This window comes from Ursus maritimus, unplaced genomic scaffold (genome assembly GCF_017311325.1).
Source record: "Ursus maritimus isolate PB19 unplaced genomic scaffold, ASM1731132v1 scaffold_6, whole genome shotgun sequence".
Classification (NCBI taxonomy): Eukaryota; Metazoa; Chordata; class Mammalia; order Carnivora; family Ursidae; genus Ursus; species Ursus maritimus.
In genome coordinates this window covers 51805576-51827655 of record NW_024426774.1, presented here as the reverse complement: position 1 = coordinate 51827655, position 22080 = coordinate 51805576, and the positions used below count along the sequence as shown (strand labels likewise).

At 46.5% G+C, this 22080-nt stretch overlaps 1 protein-coding gene across 2 annotated transcripts in view; it reads left to right on the top strand.

The window, feature by feature from the left end:
• Positions 1–22080, top strand: part of ARHGAP25 (Rho GTPase activating protein 25) — an 84061-nt gene that overhangs the window by 38416 nt on the left and 23565 nt on the right. For both annotated transcript variants that reach the window (XM_008699947.2, XM_008699948.2), the window contains exons 2-4: positions 496–695; positions 8844–8931; positions 13078–13194. In XM_008699947.2, the coding sequence (XP_008698169.2) occupies positions 496–695; positions 8844–8931; positions 13078–13194 (405 nt within the window). The remainder of the gene's footprint in view (positions 1–495; positions 696–8843; positions 8932–13077; positions 13195–22080) is intronic.

Genomic DNA, 22080 nt, shown 5'->3' with positions numbered 1-22080 from the left:
GGCCCGGGCCGCTGGAGCTCCTGCTCTGGGGGCGGTGGCCGGCGGCTTCCGGCGGCCTCTGCAGCTGCCTCGGGCTGCCCGAACCCTCCGAGCGGGCACTGTTTTCTCTTTCTCTTGTCAGATACCGACTCCCACGCAGGAAAAAGGAAGCACCTTTTGTCAGATGCTGCGGCCACTTCCTCTTCAGAAGGCTCCAGCCAGCCTCTTTCTCTGCAGAATGACGGGGCCGGCGCCGGGCGCCGGACTGCGTGTGCTTCGGGCCCCCGGCTGTCGCCGGCTTCCCGGTCCCTGGCCGGCCCGCGCCCGGCGCTGGCCGCTCGGCTGCCTCTCGGGCGCTCGGGGCCTCGTCCCTCCGGCCGGCCTGGCCCCCTGAGCCGGGCCCTGCTGGGGCGCAGCCAGCCTCTCGGCCCTCTGGGGCTTCCTCTGTGGCCTCGGCGCCCCCCGCGCGCCGCTCCATGTCCCTCAGCCAGCCTGCCTGTCTGTTCCTCTCCATAGCTCGGTCCCGGAGCGTGATGACCGGCGAGCAGATGGCCGCGCTCCACCAGCCCACCGCCCCCAACCCGCTGGAGAGGCCCATCAAGATGGGCTGGCTGAAGAAGCAGAGGTCCATCGTGAAGAACTGGCAGCAGAGATACTTCGTGCTGCGCGCGCAGCAGCTCTACTACTACAAGGACGAGGAGGACACGAAGCCGCAGGTACCGGCCGGACTGTTGGTCCCCACTGGGGGACACCCGCAGGCCTTCTCCCTAGGACTAGATGCGTGTGGGTCGGAGAGGCGTTCCTTCTCTCCTTTCCACCAGGGTTTAGATACATAAACTGAGTCTCAGAGAACACAGGGTGATCCTCCTGGGCTAATCTTCGAGGGGAGCACTGCGGAGCTTCCTAAACTCAGGCCTTAAGTCAAGGCTGGTGACACGGTCTTGATGGTGACGCTGAGCGTGAGGGCTCAGAGACAGCGGACTTGCCTTCAGGCAAATTGATTTGTCCGGCCGACATTTACTGAGCATCTATTATGTACCAGACATTGTTCTGTGTACTTAAAATCAACCAGTGAGTAAAACAGATAAAAATCCCTGCCTGTGGAACTTAGAAGGTAAGGGGACAGACAGAAAATAATAAATAAGGAGAGTATGGGGTTTGTTAAAAAATGACGTGTGCCATGAGATTTAAAAAAAAAAAAAAAAGAACGGGTTAAGGGGAGATCAAGCGTTTGGGGAGGTAATATGATTTTACAAAAGGTGGTCGGTGTGATTAAGGAGTAGAGGCAGTTAGCCAGGTGGATCTCAGGCGAAAGAGCACTTCATGTCGAGAGGAAGGCCGTTGCAAAGGTGCGATGGTGGAGCATGTCTGCTGCACGCTGAGAATACCCAGGAGGTATTCTCCTTGTGTGGGACCAACAGAGCTAGGGAATGAGTGGACCAAAGGGCATGGGGTCAGAGAGAGGAGGGCGGGGTCTAGGATCACAGGGCAGATAGCAAAGAAGAAGACCACTGTAAGGACTTGAGGGTTTATGCTGAGGGCTGTGGGGAGGCATTGCAAGGTTCCCAGCAGAAAGGGGACATTCTTTGGCTTACGCTGTAAAAAGATGGCTCTGGCTACAGTGTTCAAAATAGATTCAGGGCCAGAGGAAGGAGGCACGAGGGTAATCTAGGGGAGAGGTTATGTTGTTCAGAATGTCATTGGGGGTTGTGGGCTGGAGGAAAGTGATCGGGTTCCTGGTATACTTTCAAAGTACAGCAAACAGGATTTCCAGATGGAGTCCTAAATCTTGGGACTAGTGATTCCTCGTGGCCATGACGGTGCATGAAAGTGAAAGGGTGTGTTATTAACATTACCTTGGGGCCTCAGGTGTAGACTGCGTGTCTTGGAGCAACCAGGACTACTGGCCACCCCATCTAGAGCTCATGTCTGTGGAGGTGGAAGAGTGAGCTTGGCCGGAAGGAACTTATTAGGGAAGACAGACTCTAGAATCTTCTGCATCCAGAAAAAAAGCCCCCAGAAGAGTAAGGATATTGGGGGTGGATGGCAGGGTATGTAAAGAAACAAGACAGCCATTTTGGAAGAGGACAGGTCTCTTGAAGAACAGGCTTGGGAATCTGCGGCACATCAGCAGCACCTGGTTAACCAGGCCCTCCACTTGAGTGTCTGTCTCTGCAAAGGCTAGAGAAGGGCCAGAGACCCCACCACAGCCTGGGTTCTGGCTCAGTGACCTGTACATGGTAACCAGACTTCCTTTAACTTTATGAACAGCCCAGACCCTATCAGAGCCCAGCAATCATAGGCTAGGATGGTGGTGACTGGTGCAGGAGAAGCCGATGCAGCAAGTCTTCCCATCTGCAGAGTGAGGGAGGTGGCATTATCAGCAGGAAGAACAGCTCAGTGGGTTTGCTTCCACGAGGTGCAGATGGTAAGAGGTACAGTATGTCCAAGCTTGTGTTCTTTCCCTGGCTCTTCTGCCAGGAAACTGGCCAGGTAACTATTTAATTTTTCTGGACTCCTCTTTCCTCTTTTGTAAAATGAGACAATCATATCTGGCCTGCACTTATCACAAGGTCAAATGATATGAAGCATGTGTAAAAAAAAATGTTTTGGGAAAGCATAAACTGTTGTCAAAGGTTAAATAAATTATTGGAGGTCCTAGCTTCTCTCCTTTGCTTCTGAAGGAGGAAACTCAAAATCCTTCCAGGGATACAGTAGCCTGGGATAATTAGGCAAAGCTTCTTCTAGGATGAAAGTATGTTTTTTTTTAAAGGAAATCTATTAATATAATACATCAGTTCAATAGGTTGAGATCAATAAGTCAAATAAGGAAAAACTGCACAACCCCTAAATTGTGGCCATCTGATAAAATCCAATACTCATTTCAGATATAAAATGTTTTAAAAAAAGCTTTTAGGGATGAAATGATAATGTATTAGAAAGAAGACTTTACTGTATATAGATATGGATACTTTGATGACAAAAGCTGTATGTGTGCCTGGTAGGAAATTGGAAGATGTGGAAGAACACAAAGCAGAAAATGAAAACTATCCCATTAGCAAGAAATAGGCACCTGAATTCTCACTTCTTCCAGTTCTTTCTGTACACACACATTTAGAAACTCATCTATTCTATATGCAAATTAGTATAATATTCTTTAATTTAAAAATTAACAATAAGTCATGAATTATTATTATTGAATATTCTTTTATAATGTAATTCTTAATGGTGGAGGATAATCTACCCTATAGATATTCTATAATTTATTTAACTAATTTTCTGATGAAAATTAGTAGAGAATTTGGGCTGATATTTTTATATTATTATTACAAATAAGAGTTAAATGGGCATCCTTGTAGACTTTTTATCTATCCATAATTATTTCTTTAAGATAAAGGAAATCTCTTAAAAATAAAGCATTTTTTTAATGCTATCGTTTAACATTGTTTTGGGATTCATAGACATTGCAAACATCTAGAAAGGATATGAAAGTTACAGACACGAGCTAAATTCTTGGGGAAAAAGAAAAGCATATTTCTATGCTATGTTTCACACCATTCATGATTCTGGATGGACTAATGGCTTACAAGTAAAAAAAAAAAAAGTGAGTTCCTGAAAGTCCTAGAAGAAAATTTGGTTATCTGCATAATCTTTGGAAAGCAGGTGTCTTTCAAGCATAGTATAAGCGACAAAGACAGCACAAGGGAAAGGCTAATTTAATTACATAAATAAAAATATTTGTATGTACCTTAAAAACCAACATCATAAAGTGAAAAGGCAAATAATAAGAAGGAAAATATTGTATATGTGCATATGGTAAACAAATATTCCTCATATTTAAAGTATTCTTTCAAACCTATGAAAAAAGTCCGAATAGCTCAATAGAAAAGTGAGCAAATGATGCAAATGGACAATTTACCAAAAAAATGTAATCGCCAATACGTGTATATAAAAAAGTTTAGTCTCGGTAGGAATTAAAGACATACAATGTAATCTAATGAGACATCACTGTCCCCTTATCAAATTAGCAAAGCTTTTCTAGAAATTTCGGTGTTAGTAAGGACAGGAAATAGGAATTCTAATGCACAGCTGATGGAAATGAAACTCTGTACCACCTTTCTGGAGGGTAATACATGCTTTTAAAAATGCAAACTCTTTGGCCCTGCATTTCTAATTCTAGGAATTTAACCAAAGTGGCTGTTTAAGAGAGAGAGAGAGCACAGGCTTGTTTAAGAGAGAGAGAGCACAGGCTTGGCGGGCTGGGTACAGAGGGAGAAGCAGACTTCCTGCTGAGCAGGGAGCCCAACGGAGGGCTGGATCCCAGGACACCGAGATTCGACCCGAACCAAAGGCAGTTGCTTAACCGACTGAGCCACCCAGTTGCCCGAAGACTGATGTAGATAATTTAATTTACCTGAACAGATTTTCACTACAGTATTGTTTATAATAGTGATGTTAAAAATGATGCCCAGAGGTAGGGGCTAAGTTATTATCAAGGAACTTCTATATACTACCACAATAGAAAACAATTCTGCTGTTATGCCCTAAATCAATACTCTTTGAAATAGTAAGATATCCATAACATTGTTTTGAAAACAAAAGAAAAATGGCCAGTTTACAACAGAGGATGATATATCTAACTAATCCCATTGTTGAGGGAAAAACTAATGAATGTGAATTTATGGGAAAACGGCTGGGAGAGAAATACAAAGACCTGTTAATAGTGGTTATCTCTTCTGAACATTGGAGTTTCAGACAAATTTTAATTTTCCTCTTTTTTGTTCATTTTGCAATTTTTCTATGTTATAAATTAGCTGTAAACTTAAAAAGAACATGCACAATTCTATCCCTTAAAAAAAAAAATCTCAGACAGAAACTCCAGTGATCTTGGAGCAGTCAGGTGAAAAAGGCCCTCATGTACACTGATGATATGCATATAAGCTGGTGCAAACTTTCTAGAAAGCCATCTGGCCAGATTTCTAAGAGCCAAAAAAGTATCATATGCTTACACCAAGTCATTTTATTTTATTTATTTTATTTTTTAAAGATTTTATTTATTTATTTTGACCGAAAGAGACAGCCAGCGAGAGAGGGAACACAAGCAGGGGGAGTGGGAGAGGAAGAAGCAGGCTCCTAGCGGAGAAGCCTGATGTGGGGCTTGATCCCAGAACGCTGGGATCACGTCCTGAGCCGAAGGCAGATGCTTAATGACTGCGCCACCCAGGCGCCCCAAGTCATTTTATTTTTAGGAAGTTATCCAAGAGAAATAAGATACATGCAGTGCTGTTTATAATGAGAAACTTTGAACTTAATGTCCAACAAAGGAGAATGATTAAACAGATGATGGAACCCTCTCTGATGGACTCCTGTGCCTGCTTCCCGGGCAGCCTGGGGCTGGACAGAAAGCAGTCTGTGCATTTTTTCCCCTGAGGTCTCAGCAGGGTCTCTCCAGCTTTAATAGTATAATGCTCTGGAAATCTTTGATTTAGCTTGATATAAGTCATTCCAAAAGGTTCTTTACCAGGGAAATTGTTTAAACCAAGACCTCAGCAAACTGCCCTCGAGTCCCTGCTGCAATGATGGTTCTGGACAATCCTAGCTTCGTTGTTCCCTTGTCTCATCTCCCTGCTTTTCTGGGACGTTACCGCAGGTGGCTGGCTGTCAGCGGCAGGGAAGTGTTTCACAAATGACTCTCTGGTGGCTGAGCTGATCATGAGGCAGCATTAGCCAATTTCCGTGGTGTGAATACCCCAGCATGGCTGCTCCCGACATGACATCACTGAAGACAGAGTTGAGAAGAGGTGTGCCAAGCACAGTGTTCTAGAGCATTTTAACCACACGAATAGAACAGGTGTAAATAACCACATGAACAGAAGTAACAGTAAAATATAGTAAATAAATAGGAAGTGATGAACTCCAAGTATTATTACCTTTATTCTTAATATACAATATTAAACACAGTATATTAAAATGTAATTTAACTTTTGATAACGGCTGTGTTGAACAACTGGCTCACATTGCTCCTGAAAACATGACTGTTCATTCTCGAGAGCCACTGTACGTGGGCTCTAGCCTCCCACCGACAAGGCTGTTTGCCCTGCTTCATTGCGGTAGGACGTGGGGCCTCCTTCTTCCTTCTTCGTACAGAGTCCACTTGCAGTGTGGGGGAAAGTGGCAACTTGCGCCTTCCCTGTCCGGAGCCATTCCCCCCTCCCCATCAGCGTCCCCGCCCCCGCTACTGTCTCTCTTATGGCTTCCCACTCTCCTCTTCATTTATGACGGTTCAAGACTCTTGCGCTCAAGATGAGCTTACAAGGGCTTGCAAGTGTGTCTTTTATGTCTTGGTGTGAATAAGTTTAACTCTGATGGTTACTTCTTCCCCCAAAGTAAGTGGGACTTGAAAGTAAACCGTTACTTGTCATTCTGAAATCCCCCTGACTGGGGTTTGAATCATAGCATTCTTATTGACTAGCACTGTGATCTTGGATCAGCTAGTTAACCTCTCCTCTGACCCTTACTTCCTCATGTCTCCAGGGGGGGAAAATAACAGTCTGTCCTTCAGAGAGTTCTTATGAAGATTTAATGTGATGATATATTCAGGGCATTTAGCACCGAGCCTGGCACCTAGTAACTGCTCCATAAATGGTACTTACGTATTTTGCATTTCATTTTTACCGTGTTTGGATGAACGTGATTTGGGCTTATCAAATAAGAGAGGTCTTTAGGAGAGGCAGACACCTCTGAAATTGTACTTTCCTCTTCTTCTGCCAGGCAGTGCTCCTTCTCGTCTAAAAGTAACATGGCTTTTTATTCTGGTGCCATAACTCAGGCAAAGAAGCCCAGCTGCACAATCTCAGGGTCATTTTTTTCCCCGAGGCCACTGATATTATTTAAAGATGATGAGGACCATGTAGGTTTGAGGTTATTTCCAAGTAATGAAATTAGAGAAATGTAGAAAAATGAAAAATTCCCTTATATAGATAGATACTTCTCTTTTTTTTCCTCCTTCCACTCTGCCCCCTTCACCTCTTCTCCTCCTCCTCCTTTTCTTCTTTTTCTTCTACTCTTTTTCTTACTCGGTCTTAAACATTTTTATTTCTAGACTCTTAAGAAGCATTTATTCTTTTATGCTCCTGAGCTGATCTGAGAGTTCATTAAGACTCTTGCCCTTATACTCTCAAAAGTTCAGAAATAACAGAAGTAAAACCAAAGAATCGCCAAGGTAGTAATTAGTAAAAATTTATTGTGCATACACCAAAAAGACAGTTTGCAAACTAGAAACGCTTAAACCAAAAACGTGGAGTGAGGCTCAGGGATATATTGTTATAGAGCAGCATTCTAAGTGAGAAAGCAGTGACTGTTTATTCTTTATCGTGATTGGTTATAATGTGAGAATTTCCTTAGGGGAGCCTGGGTGGCTCAGTCAGTTAAGCGTCCAGCTCTTGATTTCGGTTCAGGTCATGCTCTCAGGGTTGTGAGATCCAGTCCCGCTCAGTGCAGAGCTGCTTCAGATTCTCTCTCTCCCTCTCTCTCTGCCTCTCTCCAATGCTCACCCACATTTCCTTAAATGATAGGAAACGAGTCAGTGATTACGGTTCAAGTTTTGCTTATGATTTCCAGAGGCATAAGCAAGAAATGATCCAGGTCAAATGTGTCTCGCAAAGTAAGCGAAATTGAGCTTGGTGTCACTAAACTGGTTTCGTTTGCTCAGGGAATTGTCAAGGCTGCCTCTCTGTTTTTGATGTTAATGGATTTTCTGATGCCAATCCACTTCACAGACGCTCTATTCTAAAGACACATACGTTTACTTAGCTAGAATCAGACATGCTATCTGTCAGGCCAGTGAGATGGACATTCGGACAAGCCAACTCTAGGACAAATAAGCTATGTCCCTTGGTGCAGTCGCTTAGACTTCCACAGTATCGATTTCCTCTTCTGCAACGTAGAAGGAGCCATGTCGCCAGGCTTATGGTACGGAGCTGTTGTGGGGATCTAATGAGATATTGCATGTGATGGTGCACGTCAGTGCTAAGGCACTGAGCACATGCGTGGAGGAAGTGACTGATAACACATTCACATGTAAGAGGTCACATAGCCTTCTGCACCCTCACTCTCTTCCATGGATCCAGGATCCTCCTGCCTACTTCCGGGGACACGAGGCTGATGGGTCCCCACCACCTCAGCTTTAACTCACTTCTGAGATGAATTACCATTCTGTCACTTACTAGCTCTGTGACATTAGGCAGATTATAATACCTTTCTGATTCCCGGGTTCCTCACTTGTAAATGTGCATGACACCTGGCTGGGAGGATTGTTGGAAGGACTAAATGGATAACCTATTCAACGTGCTTAGCAAAGGGACAGACCCTTGAAATGTGCCGCTCAGCAGCTCTTGCTGCTACTAAGAGCTCTATCTTCTTGAATGGCTGGCTCCCTGTGGTTCAGCCCCAGTGGAATCTCTGGCAGCCGGGCAGGTAGACTGTCCACCATACGACCTCTGCAAGGCATACCAGTCTCTGCCCTGCTTGCAAATATCAGATGTCTGGTTTGGCCAGGAAGTCAGGTCCTTGGAAAAGGGGGAAGAGGCGAGTGTTTCTGACGGCATCCTCTTCCCTCACTCTTCTGTCAGGACCTTGTTCTTTCCTCTCTAGGCACCTCGCTTGCTCTCAGATAGCTGTTGCTTAATCTGGCAGAGGCTTGAACAGCAGAAGGGCCCCACTCAAAACTGGGATGCTAGCTTGTCATGTTCCTCCCCACCTACCTATCTTCCTCCTTCATCCCATCATTATCCAGTCTATCCTTCAACTTAATTTTAGGTGACAAAATCGCTGCGTATTTACGGGGCTAACTTCTGATCTTTCAGGGTTGCATGTACCTACCCGGAAGCACGATCAAGGAGATCGCCACGAACCCAGAAGAGGCGGGGAAGTTTGTCTTTGAAGTCATTCCAGGTAGGCGACAAAAGTGGGGACAGAGGTACATTACCCTCCCGTCTTACTTCTGGATGCCAGTGTCAGCCCGCTAACCAACCAACCGCGGAAGAATGCATCGTCGTTTTGTATGTAGCCGGTGAACCTACACCAGTTCATCAGCTAGCAGGCCAACTAAGTGGGTGCGCGCTCGCGGCAGCCCTGTAAGCCACTTGTGCGCGCGTGCTTGGCGTCAGGCATTCCGCCGGGCGCTGGCACGCTGCTCTGCAAAGCACAGCTTCCCTGCTCACTAAAAGGAGCTCGGTTTCCGAAGCTGAGTGGGACATGAAAATGAACAGTTACAGTGCACACTGAGCGATGTGAAATCGCCGCGCTGGTAGGTCAAAAATGGTCCACAGTCAACCGTCACACAGGGTGCGACGCGACCTAATAAGAAATGACAGCCGCGAATTACGGAGCACTTAGCACGTGTCAGGTGCCGAAAGTCCTCTACTGCGCATGTTAGCAGCACCCCAGAGGATGCTTCTGCCCAGGCAAGAGTTCCTTTCCTCGAGTGCGTCTGGGGCAAGGGGAGTTTCAAGGGGAATTTGGGTTTGTGTGAGTCTAGCACACTGAAGCTGCTTCTCCTTGTCTCCTGCTCCTTTGCCAGCCCCAGTCCCGCCAGGAACTCCAGAGCTGCTGGTCTGGTGGTGCAGCCAGGCTGCTGCTGCCGCCTCGCTGACACAGCAGGGGAGGCCACCAGTCCCCTGGGCGAGCGCCCCTTCCCTGAACCCCTTCCTTACCCCTCACACAAGGCAGCGTGCGCATGAGAAATGACAGAGAAGGCAATGTAGCCAAGAGCTTAGAGTGCCTGGTCTGGAGCTAGCTTGCCCTGCTCCGAATCCTGGCCCTGCCACTTTCTGTTTGTGCAACGATGATCAAGTTATTTCATTTCTTCCTGCCTCTGTTTCTTTATCTGTGAAATGGGGACAATGATGAGAATAGTGAGGATGAAAGAAAGAAATCGATTTGGCACATTTGGTATAGTGACTGATACATAGTTAGTGCCATGTAGAGGTTTCATATTTGGGGATAACTAGGGGAAATTATAATGTAGAAATCAACCCTAAAACTGGCTACTACTATAGAAAACAAAGAAAAACAATTTTTTTTTTAAGCAGCTCTTCCAGGTGGCCTCCTTCCTAGTGGGCACTCCGTTGCTTTTTTATCTGATGTTCTGTCCATCTCTCTTCCTCCTCAAAGGAAGAGGTTATTTTTTAGTCTCTCCTCTCTGAGAAGACCCCACCTCCTTCCCCACAAGATTCTTCTAGTCCTAGGACCCCTTTCCCAGCACAGTTCAAGGGATGCAACAGTCCATGGTAACATGTGTCCCAAAGCCTGAATTTTCTGCCAAGGGCAATCCTACTGAGAGGCCTGGCTGAAGATCACTGTGGGCTTTGCACCAAAAGCCCAATACCCTTGAAGATTGCTCTGCTGCAGTATCTCATTATCACTTACACTTGCTTACACTTACACGTCTCATAAGAACAAACAGCAATTCTAAAGCAATAATAAGGTAGGGAACCATTTTCCTAAAGGTTTCCTAAAGAACCATCATTCTCAAGTCTTCATCCAACTTAAAGTGAGGCAAGCCTTTGTATTATGATGTAGAGACTTTTTTAGTTCCTCTTTTGGTTATGCTCTTATGCAAGATGATTCTCAGGGACCGATGTTGGCAGAGGAAATGGTCTTCCTAACCAGGGCCCTCTCTCTGTGATCACCGGTGTTATAACATCGCACAAAAGACAGAGAGAAGAATTTCATTATACTCATGCTATGTTTTTCTTTATTTGGAGCAGGAAAAAATTTAGAACAAGCTTCCCTCTCCCTACTTATAGCACAATAACTCTCAGTTGTTCCACCCAAAGGAAGTCGTCAGGGGTATAGAGAGTTATTCCTCTTGTTGCATTTAATTCTGATACTGCCTTGTGAGATGTCACAACAGATTTATTGAGTACCTGCTATGAGCCAGGAACTATTGTAGGAACTGGGAATCCAGAAAAGAACAAGCCTGCGTGCAGCTCACAGTCTAATGGGGGAGACTGACAACTGACTGCTTATGATGGAATAAGCCCAGTGGAAAAAAATTAAAGCAAAGAAAGAGAGAAAAAATTCTGGTCGATGTGGGGATAGTGGCAGGTCACTTACCTTTTTATTTTTTATTTTTTTACTTTTTAAAAAAGATTTTATTTATTTGAGAGAGAGAGAGAGAGAGAGACAGAGATAGTGAGAGAGAGCATGAGTAGGGGGGTGGAGAGGGAGAAGCAGGCTTGCCCCTGAGCAGGGAACCTGATGTGGGGGCTCGATCCCAGGACTCTGGGATTATGACCTGAGCTGAAGGCAAACCCTTAACCAACTGAGCCACCCAGGCACCCCTCACTTACCATTTTAAATAGAGCAGGCACTCCCGTGTGCCCAACATTAATTGTTTTATAGGGCAGCAAAAGATTTTCAAATTCCCTTTGCTTTTTGATTTCTTGAACCTATCTAATACCATGGAAGTTCATCGTCTTTACCCTTCATTGGGTCATCTGCTCTTTTGACCAGAAGGGTCAGTCCATCGAAGCCCTGGCTGTTCAGGAGCATCCTGAGAGCTGGGTGTTTCTCAATGGAGTTGAGGGACAAAATTAATGGCAAAACTGAAAGATTTCCCAGAAGTCAGGGTAAGCTGAAAAGACGTGTTTTTGATAATACAACAGACTGGAGAATAGGCATGGTGGAGAAGGGTGCCAGATAAATTTTGACCAATGTCAAATTGGAAGCAATAGGGGCCAGTGGCAATTATTGGGAGAAAGATCAGGGGCCTTGCTTTGAGTCTGGTGGTATCTTACTGCGTGCCAATAGGCAGGTCTCTTTGCATCTCTGGACTTGAGTTCCATTAGCCGTAGAGTGGAAATGATACTACAGCCCATTCTATTTCAAAGGGATATCATGATTCTTACAGGATTCTTTAGTTCTACTCTGACCACTTTTCACTTCCCATTTTACTTCTGGAAACACCTAGCTCTCAGGAATGGTCAGGGCCTCCGTGGACTGATCCTTCTGGTCAGAGGAGCTGATGACCCAATGATAAGATGGATTCAGAGTTGGGTTGTCCCAAAGCATAAAAGAACGTGGTGATATTGATGCAGGTTCAAGAGATCAGAACCAAAGGGAATTTGAAAATCTTTTGTTGCCCTGCAAGGAAATATGGGTTTGGGCACAACGGAGGTGCTAGAACAAACTCTTTTTGAGAGAAAGGCCCTGACATTGTGAGAAGAATGGGTTGGTGTTTACACAGACACTTTGACATTTCATAGCCTCTTGTAATTGAAAGGGATCGCTGTTATGTTGTCCTTCCTAAGACCTACGTTTGATGCTTTCCTTCTCCCTCTCTTCTCCTTCTCTGTCCCGATTTTCCTTTTTGTCATTTTCTTTCATTCTTTCTCTTGGCATCCTCTCCCTGTTCCACCCCCTTGTCATTTCCTCCACCCTTTTGTCTGATAACACAAACCCAGGAAACATTACATATGTCTGTCCATAATCCTGGGTTTAGAGTGCTAATGGTAATGAAAGTCCTAACAAACTTCATTTGTCCATCAACTATGTATTGAGAACCTCCCGTTTACAATGTCTTGTGCAGGTAGGAGAGTAGAAACTCTGAAGAGGAAGTACTGATTGTGTGAGAAAGGCACCCACGTGCTCCTTGTCCCTCTCTCCTAAGTCGCTCTTACCCTCCCCACCCCAATAGCTGAGCTCACGAGTAGCATAGGAAAATATCTGTAATGGTGTGATGGACTAAAGTCTTCAAAATTGTGTGGGCTGAGCCTGTCTCCCCTAACACCGATGCTGCCCCTTGAACTTCTCTTCCTTTCTGGTAGGAAATGTCTTCTCTCCCCAACAGGAGCAGTTCTCAGCCCAAGACATTCCAATTGCAAACCACGGGTGCTCAATGGTTTATCTATAGAATCAGAGTTTTGGGTGCATAGGTATTTGGTTCCCTTGAGGATAAGTAGATAATGCTTTTGTGTTGTTTGACTGGTTGATTAATTGCACCAAGAGAGCAGCTGAGGTTCAGCTTGCCTTCGCTTCCCTTTGTCCCGGCGCTTCCCACTTGAAGACCTTCATTAATATTACTTCTTCCTCCAGCCTCATGGGACCAGAGTCGCGCAGGACAGGACTCCTATGTCCTCATGGCCAGCTCTCAGGCGGAGATGGAGGAGTGGGTTAAATTCCTTAGGAGAGTCGCTGGCACACCCTCTGGAGGTAAGGACTCTGCGGGCTTTCCTGGCCAAGTGTCTGTGATAACTCGAAGACGGGGAGTTAGGAGCTCCAGACACGATCCCTCCTTGAACAGTGTTCAAGGGAGACCATGAGAGGACAACTCTGAGGCCATGCTCAATGCCAAGCATCTAGCTTCCCTCCCTGCATGACCTCAAAGAGCCAACTTTCGGTTAGCTGGGCGCACTGCAGCCCTTTGCACCTCAGCGGCAAATGTGTGTGATACCCTGAAGCACCAACATTCTGCAGCACCAGGAGTCTGCCCGGTTATGGGGTCGTGGGGCCTGAGAGGGTGGTGGCAAGATCTATGCCTAAAGCTGGGGGGGAGGGGGCTGATCAGCACAGGAAAGTGAAGTGGCTGGCCAGAACTGGGGTGGTCAGACTGGGGAGAGGTTCAGGAACTGTGTCCGGCTCACAGGTTCTCAGTGAATTCAGGGTGAGCACTTTTCTGGGTTCCATGACTCAAGTGTTCGAGTTTTCTGGCAACCCTGGTGTTAGGCCCACACTAGAGGAGAAACTGCTGTGAAAAAATATCAGCAATTAACCCAGTGTCCACAAGAGCCAAAATATGGAAAAAGCCCAGATGTTCATCAACAGAAGATGTGGTATATATATATAGTATATTCTATTGTATGTATATATACACACTATGGAATATTACTCAGCCATCAAAAAGCAAGAAATCTTGTCATTTGCAACAACATGGATGGAACTAGAGGGTATTATGATAAGCGAAAAAACTCAGTCAGAGAAAGAGAAATACCATATGATTTCACTCACATGTAGAATTTAAGAAAAAAAAAAGCAGATGAACATAGGGGAAGAGAAGGAAAAATAAAATAAGACGAAAACAGAGAGGGAGACAAACCGTAAGAGACTCTTAATTCTAGGAAACAAACTGAGGGTCGCTGGAGGGGAGGTTGGTGGGAGTGATGGGGTAACTGGGTGATGGGCATTAAGGAGGGCACGTGATGTAATGACCACTGGGTGTTATATGTAAGTGATGGATCACTAAATTCTAACCCCTGACACTAATAATACACTATATGTTAGCTAAATTGAATTTAAATAAGACATTTAAAAAAAACCCAAAGCCATCTGCAATTAACAAACAGGTGAATCCAGTATGTGTTTTTTCCTTTCTTAAAAATATGAAGAACTGATACAGGCGGTCTCAAGTGACCACTTTCCTTCAACTTTTTAGGAATGCACTTTGGGTCAGCTCCAGGATAACTGTATATAATTATTTATCAGCTGTGCTGCCTGTTATTTTGGAAGTCATGTTGGGGGGGAGGGCTTTTACAGCTCAAATATTAAATATTTATTAGATTGCCCAATGGTTTCTTTAAAAATTATGAACACCATAATAATTTTGTGGAAATTTGAAAAAATATAGGAAAATAATCACCCCTAAAACCACCAAAGGCATTTTTATGTTTTTCTTCCAGGTGGTATTCATATATACATTACTTTCTTTCTTTTTTTTTTTTTTTTCAAAATGACAAGCATGGAATACATACAATTGAATACCTTTTATTTGATAGCTATGTTATATTGATTCATTTCCGGGATTGTTTGGTTACAAAAAATAGAAATCGCATGCAGTGATGTTCGGCAACAAAGAGGGATTTGCTGGGTTGGTGCAGCAGCTGTTCAAAGAGACCAAGGGAGAACTGCCAAGAGGCCTGGGGCCAAGAACTGGACCGTCGGCCCAGAGCTTATCCTGTCAGTTTCTCTGGGGCCGCGCAGCTTCGCATTCCGCTTTTCTCTGCATGCCTGCCTGTGTTTGCGTAGTTAGCAGTGCTCCGGTGCTTACTCGTGGCCCCACAGAGCTGTGCCAGCCCCAGCTTTCCCGTACCTCTCTCTCAAGCACAGCAGAGGCTGAGCTCAGCCTCCGCACCCCATTCCACACTCCTGAGAAAGGAGATCTACCCGGCTCAGCTGGGGTCAGGAGACCACTTGCAGACTCCGGAGCTGGGGCAAGGAGGCAGTCGTGTAGCCTGGGACCTGCCTAGCGTGGGGGCTGGGAGAAAAGAAGTTACAGGTGGGGGACACCCAAACTCGAGTGCCTGCCACAGCCATCCTGAGCAGCCCATCCTATTACAGAAAGAGGAGCATGGTTTCATTCACCGTTTCCCAGTTCCTAAACACTTTCTTTTTTTGCTGTGCTAATCACCAAGATGAGGTCTTGATTGATTAAAGCTCTCTTCTACGCCATTCAGCCTGGATCAGCTTAGCTGTGACCCTCCTTATTGCCCCGGATTGTGAGGTCGTGAGCCCTGGTCGATGTTCCCTGCTTTCCCCCCCGCCGTCCAGCGCTTTAGGCAGCGTGCAGTGACAAGAGACGTGGACGTTGCCTAAGCATGCACGTATTCTGAGTCAAAATGCGGTCCCGCACTGTGAATAGCCTCTGTGCCTTATATGGCTCAGCCTTGCCACGGTGAGCTGCTGTACGGGGTCCTACTCCACGTGGGGATTTCTTCCTTCCCCATCTCACCACCTGAGAAGCAAGTCAAGCATAAATCCTGCCGGCAGGGGAAAGTCCGAGGGACGAGAAATAAGAGTGCAGCGTATTTATTTATTCAAAGACCAGGATTTGTCTCTAAAGGGGCATTTCAGAAGTTTCTAAAGCCTCTCGTTGAATCTGATGCTAGATCTCAGATGAGAAGGCCTTTTAAGACAACAGAGTCCAGTCTGAGGCCACAAGGCAAGCCAGACATTTGTTCTTCCTGTTTGTAAGTCAGGAAACTTCTGTCCTGAGGAAGTAGATGATTAGTCCGAGGGGCCCAGCTGCCGAGGAGTGGGGCCAGGGCCCCCGCCTCTGTAGGCAGCTCTTGTCACAGCATGGCCCCACTCGGAAGGTGCCCCTGAGCCGGGCCCACTAGATCTGCAGGGCATGCCCCTCAAACACTGGAAAGTCCTTGAGACTTGTTGCCGCTGCCTCTTTCCAGCCCTCCCTGAAGCTTTCTATGGCTTTTCCCACCCAGAATCCGCTCTCTTCTCGTCACCTCCACTACCACCATCCTGGCTGAGGCACCCCACTGTCTTGTCTGAATTACAGCGCTGGTCCCGAAACCAACTCTTTTGCTTTTCCCTGGACACCCAACGCACGTTCCTGCCTCAGGCACGTTGCTGTGGGTAGCTGTGTGGCTTGGTACTCTGCTTTTTTTACAGGTCCTTGCTTAAACATCACCTCAGTGAGCCCTCCCTGGTCATCCCATTTGACACTGAATCCCTCCCTTGCCCTACCCCTGGCCCTCCCTGGCCCTCTGTCCTGCTTCATCTTTCTTCTTAGTACTGCCCTCTTAGACCTTGCTATATATTTCACTCATTTGTTCGTAGTTGGTCTCCCCTGGCTAGAAAGAAACCTTCAATCTACGTGGCAGGAATTTCTCTCTCTGTTTTGTTCAGTGCTGTATCCCACAATCTAAACAGCGTCTGGCACAGCAGACATGAAGGAACAGCCTTCTCTTCCCCTGGTGGTCCTGGGTTCCGCTCCCATAGGCTCTCCTCTCTGTTCAGTGACGATCAGCTTACCTGGGAAATTATTTGGAAAATGGGTTGCTGCCTCTAGAATGATCTTGCTCCAAGCGTATTAATGGTGAGCTTTGGTGAAAGTCTTTATGGTTTGTAGACCCCTTAGAGAATCTGATAAAGGCTGTGGAAACTCTCCCCAGAAAAATGTTCAGACAGAACAATTTTGTGTTCAACTGCATTCAACTGCAGACGCCTGTAATCCCTTTGTGTTACCCAGGCAGTGAGTCCAAACTATGTTTTAGAAGTCACTCTTGTGACAGTTTTGCAGAGCTAAGGCCCTTCTTGCCCCAGTCTCTTTTCTGGCCCCGTTTCTGCCTTGACAAGAAAGAAGGCCCACGTAGTTCTCACGACACACCCAGCTTTTCTCCCTTGGCTCTTCCTGCCTCGTAGCTGGCTCTGCACCTTCCTCTCACCTTGTCCCAATCTGGGACCATTTCCAGTGTATCTCCTCACATCCCAGAAATTCTTGAACACCAGCTAGACGTGCAACAATTTAACTCAATTCTGACGCCATCTACCCAGAGATAGTATCAGATTGCACAGGCAAAGGGCCTGCAAGGCGTCTCTGCTTCCATGCATTTCAGGTGCCAATTTCAAGTCCAGATTGGCACCTGTGCTTCTGACCCAATGGCTATTGATTGGAGGTTCCAATGACCCCTTCCCTGGGTTCAATTAATTTGCTAGAGGGGCTCACAGAACTGAGGAAGCCAGTTCACTTATTAGATCGCCAGTTTATTATAAAAGGCTATAACTCAGGAATAGCCAAATGGAAGACGTGCATGGAGCAAGGTGTGGTTAAAGCCTCTCCAGGATACCAGTCTCCCCCAAATCTTCAGGTATCCATCAAGCCAGAAATTCTCCAAACCCCATATCCTTTTGGGTTTTACTGAGGCTTTATTGCATCTGCATGACTGATTAAATCATTGACTTTTCCTGACTGATCTCAATCTCCAGCTCCTCCCCCCTCCCTGGGAGTCAGTGGGTGGGACTGAAAGTTGGAACCCTGTAATCACTAGGTTGGTTCGGGTTAATTAGCCCCTATCCTAGGTGCTTTTAAAAACTCACCTCATTAACATAACAAAAGATACCTTTATCTCTCTCAGCACAGCAGATTCCAAGAGTTTTAGAAGCTCCCTGCCAGGAAATGGGTGAAAGACCAAAAATGTATTTTTTATGGTAAATCACAATGTCACACCTTGGAAAGCAGCACCATGGAGTGCCTTGGTGTTCTAGTCTTTTCATGCCTAGCCAGCCCATTTATCTCTTTTCTACACTATTCTTTCGTGAGGGCCTGGCTGGAAAGGATAGATTAATTTTTTCCCACAAGTTCTGGATGCAATTCCAAGTGTTCCTGATTTAAGTAGAAGAAAAGGAAGGGAGGTGATCACATCTGGACTTCAAGTGACTTGTCCCTTTTTCTCTAAGCCACGCCTTCCCTTCCCCGAGTTGGAGGGCTCTGTGTTCCCTGGATCCCCACCCTGAAGCCAAGTGTCTGTCCCACCCCCAGGGAGCAGGCAGCATTGCAAAATGCTAATTGGTCGGAACCTGCTTTGCCCTCTTGCCCTGGAGGCAGGCCTCTGTTTCTCAGGCCACTGCTGGGTACATAAGCGCTGCACTAAGTTGTGCACAGTTTCCTCTGACCGACCTGGTTGTAAGGCCCGGGCCAGGTCCCATGTTTTAAGCATCTTTGTGTGTTGGCCTAGGCGTAGAGTATAGAAACAGTGCACTGTTACGTGCCTTGGGTTCCTTTTTCTTCCTCTTCTTTCCTAAGTTGTCCGCATCCTTCTGGACACGATTTCACCATCTACAGCAGAGTTTAGCCTGTGGGAGTGTGCTATCTCTGTGATTCATTGTTATTCCACGTGTTCTAATTCTTTTCCTCTAGCCAAACTGGACATGAAGAAGGATGGGTTTTTTTCTTTCTTTCTTTTTTTCTTTTACTGTCGCCCCAAAAGGATGATTTTTACTTATTTTCAGGAATCCCCCTCTCCCCAGATCCCAACACAAGACAGATACTTTTTATTTTTAAGATTTATTTATATTATTTGAGAGAGAGAGAGTACGAGCAGGGAGAGGGGCAGAGGGAGAGAGAGAGAATCTCCAGCAGACTCCTGGATGAGCATGGAGCCTGACATGGGGCTCAATTCCACAAGCCTGAGCTGAAACTTAGAGTCGAATGCTCAACCGACTGAGCCACACAGGTGCCCCAAGACAGATCCTTATTTATTCATTTACTCAACAAATACTTCTTGAGCATGCGCCAAGCGCTGTGCTAACCCTGGGGTTATGCCAGTGAGAAAAGGACTAAGTCCCCTCTTCAAGGAGCTCACAGTCTAATAGAAGACACAGACCTGAATCGAGCGCCACACCATAACACGGCAACTGGGAAAAGTACCAGGAAGGAAGAACCCGTCATGCACAGTGGGGAAAAATGTCTTTGTCAAGAAGTTTAGAGAAAGCTCCCCTGAACCAGTGATGATTCAGCTTAAACGTGCAGGGTCCGTAGAGGCTAACTCGGCAGAAGAGGGAGAAGAGGAACAGTATCTCAGCCCGAGGAATAGCGTACACCAAGGTCCTATGCCAGAAAGAACAGGCTCTGGAGTGAGAAGAAGGCGAAGACGGTGGACATAGCCTTGCTAAAGCTGTTGGTCTTCATTCAAAGGTGGCTTGGATGAGGGGGTGGTGAAGGTGGAGAAAAGGAAGCAGGTGTGCACAACGTTTCAGAGGTAACATTGCCATGACATGGGAGTGAATTCGACACGGAAGGGGAACGTGGTGTCGATCGGGTCCTCGAGTCCCAGCCTATGAGTGAATGGTGGGATGAACATTTTTTGGCAGCATCCCATGACTCCTCCTGGCAGTCCTTCCCTCCTCCTGCCTGTCCCCTCGTGATGCAGGGACTCCGTTTCAAGGCTCCTGGGCATGTCTGGCAGGGTTGCCGCACTATTTGCTGAACCCTTCTTGACGGGAGGGGGAAATCGTCTCAGTTTACCCCATAACCCACGTCCAAGATCATTCTCTCTGAAGACTGAGCTACATGCAAGTCGGAAAGCATTTCCAGAGAAGGGTGGGCTGGCTTCATCAACACTAAGTGAAGTCCTGTGTTCCTGCCAGACACTTTGATATATGGAGCAATGCTGGTAAGGGCTTGTGTGTGGGATTTTTTTTTTTTTAACCCACCTCCAATCTATCCCTTGAATGGCAGTTGACAATTAGCTGCTAAGTAAAAGGAGGCACTTATTTTTATTGCGGACCCTGACAGCTTTATGTTCACTCTTTAAAAGCCAAGACTCATGTGTGTAAAGGTGAGTGGGGAGGGGAAGTGGTGTGGGAAGAAGGAAGGGAGGGCCAGGGGCAGGTGCGGACAGATCCCATGATTTCCGTGCTGGAGTCAGAACCTGAGCAGTATTTACAAGCATGTGCTGATCTGGAAGCGAGAGAGGATGGTTCTTCCAGGTTGGAGAGGAGGGAAGGGCTGAGGCTGGCCTGGCAGAGGCTGTGATTCCTCGGCCCCCACCATGCCTCATATTCTTAGGGTGCCGCGGTGGGACCTGGGCTGTGGCTTTTCTGCCCTGGCACTGCTCTCTTGCTGGAATTTCAGGACGAAAACCCCCAAGCTCCAAAAGAAAGGTATTTTTTTCCTATTTTGTGATTCAATTCTAAAAGGCACTCTGCCCAGCTCCCCTTCCTTCTCCTGCAGAGATGGGGACGTTCCTGGAACTGAGCCGCTGGGAAGCAGGTACCGGTGCTGGGTCACAGGGCCAGTGGGAAAGAGGGTACAGCGGCGGGGTGGGCCATCCTGGGGACCTGGGAGGGACCAGAGGCAGGCTGGGGAGGGACTCTTGTCTTGAACCCAGGGTGTCTGTGTGATGAGGAAGGGAGGATGAGGTTAGAAAGGAGGTGACAGATAATTCTTCCACTTTCACTTCCCCAGAGCAACACAGTGTCCTGGGGCTGCCTAGCAGATCTGAGGAGGAAGCTTAGAAGTAAAGGGGGGAGGATGGCCCACAGGCAGAGACTAGGCAGCTGCCTACCCCTTTCTTCTTCCTCTTAGACTTAGTGATTTCTGAAATTTCACCTAGACAGTTGTATTCCACTGGCTTTAAACAAGAGAGATCAAACTATTGAATTTAGATTCACGGGGTAAATATGACAGTGGACAAATTCCTAATCTAAGTCTCAGTTTATCCATCTGTAAAATGGAACACTAATGTCTATTTTTGTAAGGTTCTTATGAGGACTAAGCGAGAGCACACATGAAAGCTTCTAGGGCACTTCTTCATAAAATTAGCTTAATTAATTAAATGCGTGAATAATTAGAATTATTAAATTATGTATTATAATTAATCAATTCAGATTTGTACCCATTAGGATGGCAATGCCTCTGTTAATAGTGACTGATCCAAAGTGAGGAGCAATTCTGAGTGATTGGCTGGCTGGCCAAGGGCGGGAAGAACAGGGGCACTAGTTCCTTGAAGGAGTGGGTACATCCCAGGAGGCAAGTTGCTGATGGGGGAGCCTGGTGGAGAATGGTCTTCAAGGGCCTCCCACCCACTGTCTGCTGTCTTCCTCCTTCCCTCGTTTCCTTGGGGTCTAGGCTCTTTTGTGTCCTCCTGGGATCAAAGGGTGGTGATCAGGACTGAGAAGTCAGAGGTAGGTGCCACTCAGGATTGGGTCTTTGGAGTTCCAGGAAGGTTTTCTACTCTAGACTTCTCATATGTGATTGGAGATGGAGAGGGCCAAAGCCCGACTGAAACAAGCTGAAGACAACCGGGATGCTCTTTCTCTCCTGTGGGTCTTGAGGTCTCTAGAGCCTGCAGTGGCCACTTCTTGTTGGAAGGAAGAGCTCTGACTGATTTCGAGTCAGGAGGTGTGCAGTTGAGTGTCTTCATATGAGTAATATGAAAGCAGTGGGAGTGCTAAGAAGCACACGAGGATGGGGGAAGGAAGGGCCAGCACACTCCAGCATTTAGAGGGCAGGGAGAAAAGGAGGACTCATCCGAGGAGGCTGAGGAAGTGTGGCCTATGAGATAAATCAAGAACCACGTGGGAGTGCCAAAAGCCATGTGAAAAGTGTCTCAAGAAGGAGTGATTTGCTCTGTCACATGGTGCTGATAGAGCAGTGAAGAGGAAGACTGAGAATTTGACTCCTCAGTTTTAAAAATGTGAAGGCCATTGATCTCCTTGACAAGAGCAAGTTTGGAGAAGTGCTGATCAGAGCACTTTCAGGAGAGAAGGGGAGGAGGACGAGAGGAATGGGAGACCACCGGGGACAGCTTTTCGAGGACTGGCCCATCATGTGCCAGGCTCTGTGCCAGGAAATAAAAATAGATG